This window comes from Orcinus orca, chromosome 9 (assembly GCF_937001465.1).
Source record: "Orcinus orca chromosome 9, mOrcOrc1.1, whole genome shotgun sequence".
Taxonomy (NCBI): Eukaryota; Metazoa; Chordata; class Mammalia; order Artiodactyla; family Delphinidae; genus Orcinus; species Orcinus orca.
In genome coordinates, this window is record NC_064567.1 from 23,859,355 (window position 1) to 23,871,466 (window position 12,112).

The following is a 12,112-nucleotide window of genomic DNA, read 5'->3' on the forward strand; positions in this document are numbered from 1 at the left end:
AAATAGTCTTCAATTGCTATAAGGCCACCATTCCTATCTGGCAGGTGTTCTGGTCTTTCTTGTTGGGGCTGGCATCGGGCTTGTGGACAGCACCGCTCCCAAGGAGGACTCATTCGCAGGTCATGTGGGCCACTTCTCCTAAAGCTTTCTAAGATGTGTACTGCTCCATGGCAATGCCGCAATGACTCACTGGCCAGGGGAAGTGCTTAATTTCTCTCCGTTTACTCTACCTGCAGCAGTGCAATGACTCCGGAGCCAGTTTTTCCACCATCCGTCTGCAAGCAGTGGCTTGACACAATTATCTCTAGGCAGCTCACTGCTTTAACAGGCAAGTGTCTTGTTACATTCTATCAGCTCGAAATGAGTACCAAACTAAAAAGGCTGTTTTCTTTTTAAAACCTAAAAAATGTCACCTATCTCTGCCTCCTCGTTAAACATTGTAGCACAACAGCATAATAAGAGAGCCTGTTGTGGCCTCACTTTCCACAGCAGCTAGGCAAATTATTTTCATGCTTACCTGCCTGTCAGAGTTAAATATTCACCAGTGGCAGAGTGAACCCAGGGCAGAAAATGGGACTCTAGGTCCCACTGTATTGCTAAGTGCTTTTGCTACACTGGGAATACATGACCGCTTCTCCAAGTTGCCACCAGATCAGACTGAGCATGCCCAGAATGAACCTCCCCACCCCCACCCCCCAAATCCCACCTAAAGAACAGTCTAATCATTGCCCATTTCCTAGAATAGCAAGATCATCAAATAGTAGTCAGAGATGTGAAGACACATTTCCCACTATGGGTTCTTTCAGCCCAGTTGGCTTAGTTCGCTGGGAGAGAAGAATAAGGAAGTGAGAGAGGATTGAAGAGAAACACCAGTTATGGACTACACATCATATTATTTTATACTAGACATGAATGAGCCTCAGGCAACCAAAGATACTGAACTTTGTGCTGAAGACTTAGGTCCTAGGCAGGTCCTACTGGGAAAAGCCCACAGGAAAGAATCCAAAAAGCCACAGCAACCTGTCAGACTGCTTTCTGTGTGACATTCTACAGATGCCCTATCCATCAGGATGTGACATGATGTTAGAGGTAAATGTCATGTATTAGGGCAATGTTCTGGGCCAAAGAGCAAGAGAAGTGATCTCAATGACGAAGTCTAAAGTATAGACAGCATGTGCTCAAACTCATTCCTCCTCTAACTGTGGAGCATAAGCTGGCAATTACCAAACTTCTAGAACAAACTAAGTCCTAGGTCACAGAAAAACATCTGCGTGAGGCAAGCGCCTGCAATCACTTTGAAACAATGGATACATTTTGGTTGAGCCCAGCAGTCTGATAAGCTCTCGAGTCAGAACAGCGATCATCACCGAGTTCCGGCTCTGTTTCCCGGGAAGGCTGGAGGAATCGCTTTGTTCCCAGCACCGCCCAGTGACACAAGGCCCCATGAGAAAGAGCCCTGAGGAACTCCTGGTAAGAAATACTGCTGAGCAGCACGCATGTCCTTGGGGCAACCAGCCATGGGGATGAAGGACAAAAGGAAAATGTCACAGGGCTTCTCACAAATGCTCTCCTGCCAGCTGTCAGAAGTGTGAAACGCAAACTCATTTCCTAATAAATGTTTTCATTTCCTTTGTACATGACAAAAGGTCTAGAGGTGACAAATGGGAGGGGCCGGGGAGCAGAGGCCTCTGCAGGGAAGAACCCGAGGCAAACGTCCTGCACAGTAAGCAGGGCTCCACTGTTTGTCCCAGGGAAGGAAAGGATGGTGGAGATAAAAATATTCCACGTATAAGTTTCTCATCTGTCGTTCATTTTACGGCATCTACTAGAAGATCATATCTAATATATGCCTAAATTTTGCAGATTTAAAAATATAGAGGCCCAAGAGTGTTTAACCAAGGTTAGATTGCGAGTTTGAAGTGAGGTCCCTTTTCTTTTGATGGGGAAAAGCTGGAATAATAAAAGAATACAAGCTTTCTCAGCATGTTGTTTTCTGTCGCATTCTGCTCAGGGATGGGCAGGACAGTGGCAAAGAAAAAAGTGGGGCCCTGGGACCCAAGGCGTTCACTTTAATTTAAATTATGCATCTCACCTGGCCTCGGCGGCGAGCAGTTCATCATAGTGAGAGGACCGCTGGTCGTCATCCTGCCGGTATCTGATCACCGTGGCCAGACCTTTGCTGACAAGGGCCTCGGCAATGTTTCTGCAACAGAAAAGATAGGTCAGTGAGCACTTGAGGTGCATGTGGGGCTCAGTCAACAGCAATAATAAGTTAGCACCTGGAGGTCTTAACGCATCCTGGCAGAGGGAGGGGGAAGCCAAGGATTTCAAGACCAATGAGTTGCTAAGCTAGAAATCCAAATAAAAACGAGGAATAACCAAGTCCCCTGGCTCAGCATTTTTCTGGTTAGTACAGTCAGATGCTATATCAATCCATACATAAAACCTGGCAGAAAATATCTGTAAAAAGCCCACATTACGCAGGGCTATTTACAGAATGTTATAAACAAGCCACTACCCTCAAGAAAAGTCTGCTCTAAAATTCAGGCACGCAGATTAAAAAAAACAAAGCACATAAAAGCATGACCTAAATTTCTCAAAATCTCCTTTCTAGCCTATATGGGAACTAGAAAATACCGTGTTCCAGTTTGGCAATGTTGGGAACACTGGTTTCATGTAACACTCAAAGTGCGTCTCTCCTCATCAGAACTTCCAACACGGGCTCTCCCCTCAACCCAAAGGGGGCTCGGAGGAGGTGAGGCTAGGAAGGAATTGGCGGGGGGAGAGAGAGGGGGAGGCACTGGGGTAGAATGAAAGATCTTTTAAAAAAATTGCATGAGTCAGGGAAACAAAGTAAAAAGTATAAACCCTGTGATGACCAGCTTTGGAGCAATACTCCCAACAGTCCTTTTAGGACCACAGGATATTCAGATTAGAATCCCGCTTCAAAAAAATTTCTCCAACGTGCTGAATCTTTTCTTCACTAGCATAAGAAAGCGGGGCCACTGTGCGTGGCTTCCATCTACTCAGAAGAGGACACTGGAAATGGCGCTCAGACAACTAACGAAGCGTATCTGCATGGTTCCCCTCCCCCCCAAAGTGGAAAGGGACCTTTGATGGACAGAAATGAAACTGCGAAAACAAATTTTCAAAAGTTACCTGTAGCCAAGTACTGCAAAGCAAGAGGCATAATATCACTGGGGGAGAGCGGCGGTTATGTCTTTCTTTGTGTCTGTCGTAATTACACCAAAGGCCCCACTCAGACCATCTGGTGAGCTGCCCTTTAGGGAGGAGGGACAGTAAGCAATAGGCTACTGTACCATATGCTACGATTTAGTGTCGCTGGGGAATGCAGTTAAATCTAGTGGTTCTTAGACTCTCAGACTTCGGGGATGCAGTGAGCCGGGCTAAGCAGTCTATAGGCATGTTTAAGCCACTTAAGGGTTCTCTTCATCAAAACCCAGGGATTTACTTTAAAAAAGGGGAGGGGGGATATGTGCGGGTAGACAAAGGAGGAAAAGATGCTGTGGCTGATTCTCTTCTCATTATGTGCCCCTCTGCTGCCTGCTTATCTACTGCCAGCACGATATTAATATCTCCAAACTGCCACGGAATTAGCACTTCTCAAAATCCACTCCCACAAAGAGGCTGCTTTGCTGGCCACCCTGTCTCCTGAGTCACCGCATAAGCGTGCTGGCAAACGTTGTCATTATCACAGAGCTGGGTTTGGCAGTGTGGAGAATGCCAGCAGCCCCAAATCAGCAGCTGTAGATGATGCTGTATGCGGAGAATTTAACTAAGGGTGTCACCAAAGGCCTGAAAGGGCAGGAGAGAGGCTCCGCCCACCAAGAGGCCAGAGAGAAGATGGGCACGAGCCCACCTGTGACAGGTTGAGACGGCTTAGTGATTGGAAATGCCAGAAGAACAAAGACACGTTTGGTACTAGTGCATTTGGAATAACAGTGCATTGACATTTTACAGTCAACACGTGGGGTCTGGAGGAGAAAGCTGGAATGACAGGGCAGAAGAGGGAGAATTCACACAAATAAGCTTCTATATGAAAAGCTAGAGGATACTAAGCAAACTAGCACAAATGTTTAATGATCCACCCTGGTTAATTCTGCTCCAATCAATTTACAGTATTGAACTGAGTGCCTATGTGGCCAGCAGAGAACCAAGGGCACAACCCTTCCCTCTCCTGCAGGGTTCTTGCCCTCCGGATCCTGCCAGCAAATGTCTACAAACCAGTTAGGGCCTCAGATTCTAAAATCCACAACGTGCCCACCACCTTCCCTCCCTTCTCTCCTAAAGCTTCAGTGTGAGCCATATTCCCTTAGCTTCTTTTCCCTAAATACAGACTTCTCCTGGAAGAATGGTTTGATGCTAGTAGTCAGCAGCATGGAGAGTAAAAACACAGGAAACAATGACAGACATCACTATGGGGCCCTTCCTACGAGCCAGGCATGTGAGAATCACACCACATGTATTTTCTTCTTGGTGCGTGCTCCCCTGTGACATCACAGCATATTACAATCAATTCATCATCTATCTTCCAATTTGAAATTACGAAGTCTGAGAGGGCAAGGGCTGTGTCTTTCTTGCTCTGTACCCAAGTATGAGAAAAACATCTGATCGTTTTGGAAATACAGCACTGGAACATTATTTCTTATCCTAAGCATTTATTAGCCAAGCTTGCCCAGCACAGAATTAAGGACAAAAGCTTTCTACATGCCTTCCCAGCTTTTGTTATTCTCCTCTCCATTATGTAACACTTGTATTTAAAGAGGACGGAAGGGGGCTTCCCTGGTGGCACAGTGGTTAAGAATCCTCCTGTCAATGCAGGGGACATGGATTCAAGCCCTGGTCCGGGAAGATCCCACATGCAGTGGAGCAACTGAGCCCATGTGCCACAACTACTGAGCCTACACTCTAGAGCCCGCAAGCCACAACTGCTGAGGCCCACGTGCCACAACTACTTAAGGCCGCGCGCCTAGAGTCCGTGCTCCACAGCAAGAGAAGCCCCCGCTCGCCGCAACTAGAGAAAGTCCACGTGCAGCAACAAAGACCCAATGCAGCCAAAAATAAAATAGATAAATTTAAAAAAGAGAGGGAGAATGAAAGGGAGACAACTAAAATGGAATTAGCCTAGATACATGTACTTGACTCTCTCATTCATTTCTTTTGGCCACTAATGAAAGGTCAGGAGATCTCCCCCGGCCAAAGATGGCTCGGAACTCAACACCAGTGTATTGATTAGTTGCCCAGTAAGAAAAGAGAACATTAAATTATGTGCCATGACATTATGCTGCTTTAGACAAATTTATAAGTTCTGCTTTCTTGAGTGTATCGGTAATTCTACTCTAATTATACATGTCTGGTTTGAATGGATAATTCACAATCAGCAGACAAAAAGGGACCGACCTAACAGCCTTGGAGTGGAGGTCTAACAGGAAATCATCTCTCTCTGTATCAGCTAGAAACACAAAGAGAATTAGTGCTGGGATTCAAATGCTTCTTCAAACTCAAGGAGAATTTTAGGTTACATGAGAAGTGAACTGTTTCCACTAGTCAAGGTCAGATGTTCCTGCTAAAAACACAAGCAATGTGGGTCTTTGCAAGCTTTCTCAAAAGATCTCCATGTAGTTGACATCCTCCCCTCCCACTCATTTTCATAGCAAGCAGGTTGCAAAAAGCTCATACTTTCTCATAAGATACCTTTGAAACCATGGGGTACTATACTCTGCCAACCTGGAGAAAAGGTGTTCTGTGCCCATATATGAGAATAGGATTAAAGTAGATTTTAGTCACAGTAGGCTATAATGATCTGATCATACCTTTGCCTGCCTTCCCCATCCCTACGCCCCAAACCCAAGATTGGAAGTAATAATCAATACATGGATAGATCAGATAACTGACTAAAATTACCTAGATTACTTAAAAGTGTGGGAGAGGAGGGGAGGGAGTAGTTTTAAAACAATCTTGCAGAAAAATTGCACATACAGTAACAAAGAACATGCCAACCTTTGATTCTTTTGAGAGTAAATGACCTGTTATACCACCATCCCCAAAACCTTTAGTGTGTATTTCCCACAAACCAGGACATTTTCCGACATAATCAGAAAATAATGACTTGAGCCAGGATATCAGTATGGACACAGTACTGCCATCTAACCCACAACCCTACCCAAATGTTGCCAACTGTTCCAATAGAGAACTTAGGGGAAACCAGATCTAGCTCAGAATCAGGTGTTGCGTTTTGTTGTCCTGTCTCCTCTGCCTGGAACGGTCTACCATGATTAGTCTACCACGACCTTGAAACTTTTCAAGAGTATAGGCCAGTAGTTTTGGCCTGATGTCTCTATGATCAGAGGCAAGTTATGAATCTTCGGCAGGAATGTCACAGAAGTGATGCTGTGTTGTTCCCATGGCCTCCTTTGAAATGATGTGTAATTTACAGATAATGTTCATTTTGATCACTTGATTCGGGTACTGTCTACCAGGCTTCTCCACTATAAAGTTACTTTCTTCCTTTTTATAATAGATACTGAAAAGAGACACTTTGAGCTATGTAATTTTCATCAAACTCCCAAGTTATTCATTTATTGATTTGTATAGGTATACTGCTATGAAATATTTTATTTAAAGGGTCATATAATCCACTACCATCATTTTTTATTCTGATGCTGAAATTTTTCCCAATTTGGCCAGTGAGAGCCAAGTCAAGCTGGCTCCTGTGTCCTGTCATTCTCTGAGCACTTCCTTGCTTTCGGGCACAATGCGTTCCAGGCTCATCTTCCACTGTTTTCTGCAGCTCTGAAATTAGCCATTTATCCAAGTAGTCCACATTTACATTTTTATCTCCATACATTTATTTCTATATCTACAACTATTGAAAACCATGTGTGGCAGTCATGAAAATGTGCCTCTCGGATCTCTGACTGCAGGAAGCATAATTGACTGACAGCCCAGCTGCTATGCTCTGCAACCTATTACTCTCTTTCTGCCAAGGCTATGCTTCCCACCAGCTGCTTCTAGCCAATGACTGGGTGCAGTGGAAATACTAAGGCAGGCCTATTGCTGAGAGACCTGGGACTCCTCTGACAGGCAGCTTTGGCTTTGAGGACTCCTTATCACCTTTGCTGAAACTCTTACAACTGCCCACAGCCCCAGCTTAGGTTTCTCTAATTCAACCTTCCATCCCTCCCTTTTCCACAGAGGTTAGGCATTCACAGCCTCCTCCAGCTCCCTTCCCATTTTCCCTCAATTTTCCCCAATTAACCTCTTGTCCGTTTAATCCTGTCTTGGCATCAGCTTTTTGGAGAACCTGAGCTCACCATGAGCTCACAAAGGTACTAAAACCCCATTCCAACACTACAGGGCTCGTGTAGTTTTCTTCCTTTCCATATTTATACATCCCTTTTGACAGTGGGAAGCCTGCCTTCCATTATCCTTATTTTCCTTACATGAATAATCTTCTCTACATACACACATACAGTGTCTCACACATTGACTTCCACAGTTCGGTCCTAACAGTAGAGCTAATTTAAAGGGTATACGCTACTTATCAAGAGAACCTGGGGTAAATGGATAAGAATATTTCAAGAGTGGACATAAGGCATAACACCGGAACACACACAGGTGTGTGCATGCACACACACACACACATACACTTCATTCTCCATCTGAGTAAGGATAACAGATAACTCTCAATGGCTTTGGCTCATAGATCTCTAGCTATTTGAACTAAACATTTTCCACTTAAACACCATCAACATTTTGCCAGTCACTGAAGTAGATGTCCATGGAGATTACAAAGCAGAGTATTTCCTTAAGGCAAACAAACACGTGGACACATATTCAGAATAAAGTAAGCCCATAAAGAAATGGCTTTACACTATATTTGAGTCAAGGCTAAAGGAAATGGTTGGAAGATAGTTGACAGCTCAATTATAACAGTCACATCACCTCTAGCAGAGGTACCTACCTCACGTGTGCGCATACATGCACACACACACACGCATTCCTCAAGACTTCTCTACAATAACTTCAAGGCCCCGTGGGTCAAATTTCATAAGCTGAGCACAGAATGTACCCCATGGCTATTCACTGTGTGAACATGATCCAACAAGACATCAGGCATGTAGCCAGGGCCTGTCACCCATGACCCTCAAAGATTCCAGTATCTTACGCTGGGAAACTGCCTCTGCTTTGTTTCCACATTGGCTGGACCTTCAAGACAAGGACAGGCTTCCTCAAAAGTGCTGAGATGGAGAGCTCTGGCTGACAGGGTTCCCATATTAATTTCTAACATATCAGATGGCTCATCTCATGTCTCGGCTATATAGGAATGTGCTTCTGTGGGGCTGAACCACAGGGAACCTATGGGGGGCTGATGTCTTTCTTTGCAAATAAGTTAGAGACAAGGAAGGAGGGAGAGACCACCACAAGATTCGGTAATGAGGCAGAAAGCGAGGAGGACTGGACAGCTATCTTCTTCAGAATATTAGGGCCACCTTTACTCATATACACAGAAAACACGGGCTCTCAGTCTAAGAGAGCAAAGAAGTGGGGAAAATGATTAATGGCTACCAGGCCCCAAGGCCAGGTCCCGCTCCGATCTTCTCTACAAGTTCACACACAGACCTCTAATACCCACACCAGGCAAGAGCCTGGCAATTTCAAGCTTGATATAGACTTGGCTTTTATAGGCTGACAAAATAAGACTGTAAAGGGTGAGAGTAGAATTCTAGATGAGAGAGATCTACGACAATGGGCAGTGAACAAGTATCTTTACTGACTACTGTTTTTTCCCCAGGCCTCAAACTAGGAAAAAGCCCAGCAGAGGAACAGGGCGCTGCCACAAGCTAGTATGACAGCGTCTCCAAGGGTCGCACTTCGCCTCTCCCACCCAGTGTCTTCTATCCTCCAATCTTAGATTGAATTCCCAAGAATCTGGAACAATGAGTTTCCCTATTTTTTTTTTCTTAAAATACATCCAGGAGGCACTTCCCACATAACCAAGCAGCATATGTAGACAGGAGATTCTGTTTTAGAAGCATCAATAATTAGAAACATCTGAGGTGGCACGACATGCTTTACAGACTTCCCAAATCTCTCTCCCACCATCTTCCCTATTTTTTCACTCACCCCTTGAACTAATGTTAATTCTAAAAATAACCAAAATAGATTTTTTTGGATCTTTTTACTCTTAATGGCTCCATATTCTGTTTAACAAGTCCTGTTACCAGGATAGTCACCAGAGGATCCGAACGGTGGCTAGAGACGTTCCTGGAACTCATAACACAGATCAAAAACAACAAAGAAGATTCAAAAGCCTCCATGTCCCTACCCAGGCTTTAGAAACTACAGTGAAATGAGGGAGAAAAAGCAGTGATTAAGAGTCTTAGGGCAGAGGACATACTCACTCCAGACACAGAGCCAAAGGTGACTGCTTTTGTCAACCCACCAACCCAGCTGTGGTTACATGGAACATGAAACACGGCATGACCCACAAAGAAGCATGACCCCAGAAAGCCGGACTCAAGAACAGGCAAGTATGGAATGGACTGATCTGAACAGCCTTAGAAGCTAATCAAGCAAAAAGGCACCCTTTCAAACAAAACACTCTCCAATAAGCAGCTCATATTTAATGAGCATTCAGAATATATACAGGTTCTAAACACAACTGTTCTACCAATGAGAGCATTCTCTAGAGACTGGATTTGAGATTATGAAAATCAAGAACTCTTCAGAACAAGGACTCTGTCTTTATACTTTCATAAATCCTACTCATTCTCCCTCATGGGGAGGGGATGGAAAGAAACCAATGCAGACTGATACGGACTAAGTCCAGCTGGAAGAATCCAAAAGGATGCAAGGTTAAAATGAAACCAAAGGAGACCCATAAACAAGACTTGCAGGGAAAGAAAGGAGGAACGAGGGAGGGGAGAGGGGAGAGAAAGGGGAAAGAAAAAAAAAATCATTCCACAAAAAAATCACTGCTTTGTAGTAAGAGAAATCCTTGAATCCCCAACACAAACATCCATCCAAGCCTCAGTCTTAATAGTAGGCTTACCCCTGAGCGTAGACAAAAGCCTCACCAGCTTCAGCGGCCACAACCCACTAAACACCAAGAGCACTCTTCAGCTTGGGAAGAAAAGAAATAAAAGCAAAGCTATCTAGGGAGCAGGGTGTAAAAAACTGGGTGATGAAGAGATGTGACTTCTCACTCGACCTGTCAAGAACAGCTATTTCTCTGCTCCAAGATGTGTCTCAGCCCAATCACCCCCATTACCCTATCCCCACTCAAGCCCTACACGAGAGCACACCTACCCTGATTCTCCCGAAAAAACTGACAGAAAATAAGACAGAAATACACTTGGAAGCAGTAGAATTGAACACCTAATTCATTCCCTAATTCTGTCTGGGGAAGAGAATAGTTGAAAATATGGGTCAAAACAATTTTAAAAAGGAAGGGGAAGAAGCATAACACCAAATAGTTATGCTTACTAAGTACTAAATTTTATTCTGCCCCCAGGATTTCTGCAGTACTGTCTTATTGCCACCTCTTATATGACAACTCCATTTATTTGGCAATATCCTGGTTATGGCTTTATAAGACAAGGAAAACGTGGTATTATACTCTATTATGCCAGCTCCTCTCTGAGTATCGCCGTACTTCCAAGTCAGCAAAATATCAGAGGAGGTTAGGCCAGTGATGAACCTTGGTTGAGGTATGAGGGGCATATTAAATGTAAGCAACAATAAAACAATGCCACTTCAAATATTCACCCTAATCTCCAACTCTCAAAATAAGGCAAGAAAAAAATGTCTGTTTCATAGACAGAAACTTCATGGACTAACTTGAATCTCCCTCTACTACAGGACAGAACATGGGATATACACCCAAAGTGACACTCCCTCTATTGGACAACCATCTTTGTTTCCCAGGAGACAACTAGATCCCTCAAAAACAATTAAGATAATTAAATACTGTATTTAGCTTGAAGTAGGCTGTCTAACAAATATGCACTTCCAATCCAAACTGGTCCACTCATTGCTAAATATGCCATGCATTTACATTTCAAACTATTTGCAGGACATGTGAATTTGCATGACTCATCACCAAGTAAAACTCAGCATTTCAAAAATAAAGCTCACTTCCCCAGATTAAGCTTTTCTGAAATCCACCAAATCAGCTCATTCTCCTAACATCTCTAATTGTGGGACCATCATATTCCCAGTCACCTAGGCCTGACATCTCTGCTCATTCCCAGATAAAACTGGCTGTCCAAACTTTGAATTCAAGTCACCAATGCTGCTCCCACGACTGTTTTGTAATGTTCTTTCTCTCTAACTCAGCTGCGGCCCCCACTACTTCTCACCTGGACTGCAGCCTCCCCCTACCTGGCCTCCTAGCAAAGCTGACCAATCCTGAGCACTGTGAGTTGAATCCTCTTAATCGTCATTCTCCAGTCTACCACAGTCCCAGAAACCTTGTTTGAAATTTTCCGATAATGATTCCAGATTTAATGAACATCTACTGGGTGTCTACTATAGGACAGGCTTTTTAACACACATTAACCCAATCCTTCTGTAGTAATACAGAGTTAGTATGCATATATTTCTTAAAAAAAAAAAAAAGTAACCAGTTCTAGGCTTGCTACAAGTAATCCTGTTAGTAAGTGGTAGAGTCTCAATTAGAAGCCAGATTTTTAAAAATTTCAAACCCAAGGTTAAAAAACCTTAATTTAGAATCAATCTGTTATATCACATAATGCTGACACTGTTAGGGAACCGCTGACCAAAACTGCCTGCCTTGGCCAGGCCCAATGATAACCACTTGCCTGAATTGTCTCGTAACAAGAGATCCCGATGAAGGATGCAGTGCTGTCATGGAAAACTAACCAGGAGGGGTAGAAAGGAGGAGGCAGGAGAGGATATGTCCTGCTAACCTCCCAGAAACCCTCATGCTGGAATCCATCTTGGCTGAAAGATGTGTGCGCTACCAGGGAGTACCCTGAGTCAGACCAAATATGGGCAAAGCAAGATGATTGGCCAGAGACAACCCCGAAATTAACCCCAATACCATAAACCCTGAGACTGCAAGCCA

At 44.0% G+C, this 12,112-nt stretch overlaps 1 protein-coding gene across 1 annotated transcript in view; it reads right to left on the reverse strand.

Annotated features, from left to right (window-relative positions):
- Positions 1 to 12,112, reverse strand: part of SND1 (staphylococcal nuclease and tudor domain containing 1) — a 418,878-nt gene that overhangs the window by 184,032 nt on the left and 222,734 nt on the right. The window contains exon 13 of the mRNA XM_004265475.3: positions 2,093 to 2,203. Within this exon, the coding sequence (XP_004265523.1) occupies positions 2,093 to 2,203 (111 nt within the window). The remainder of the gene's footprint in view (positions 1 to 2,092; positions 2,204 to 12,112) is intronic.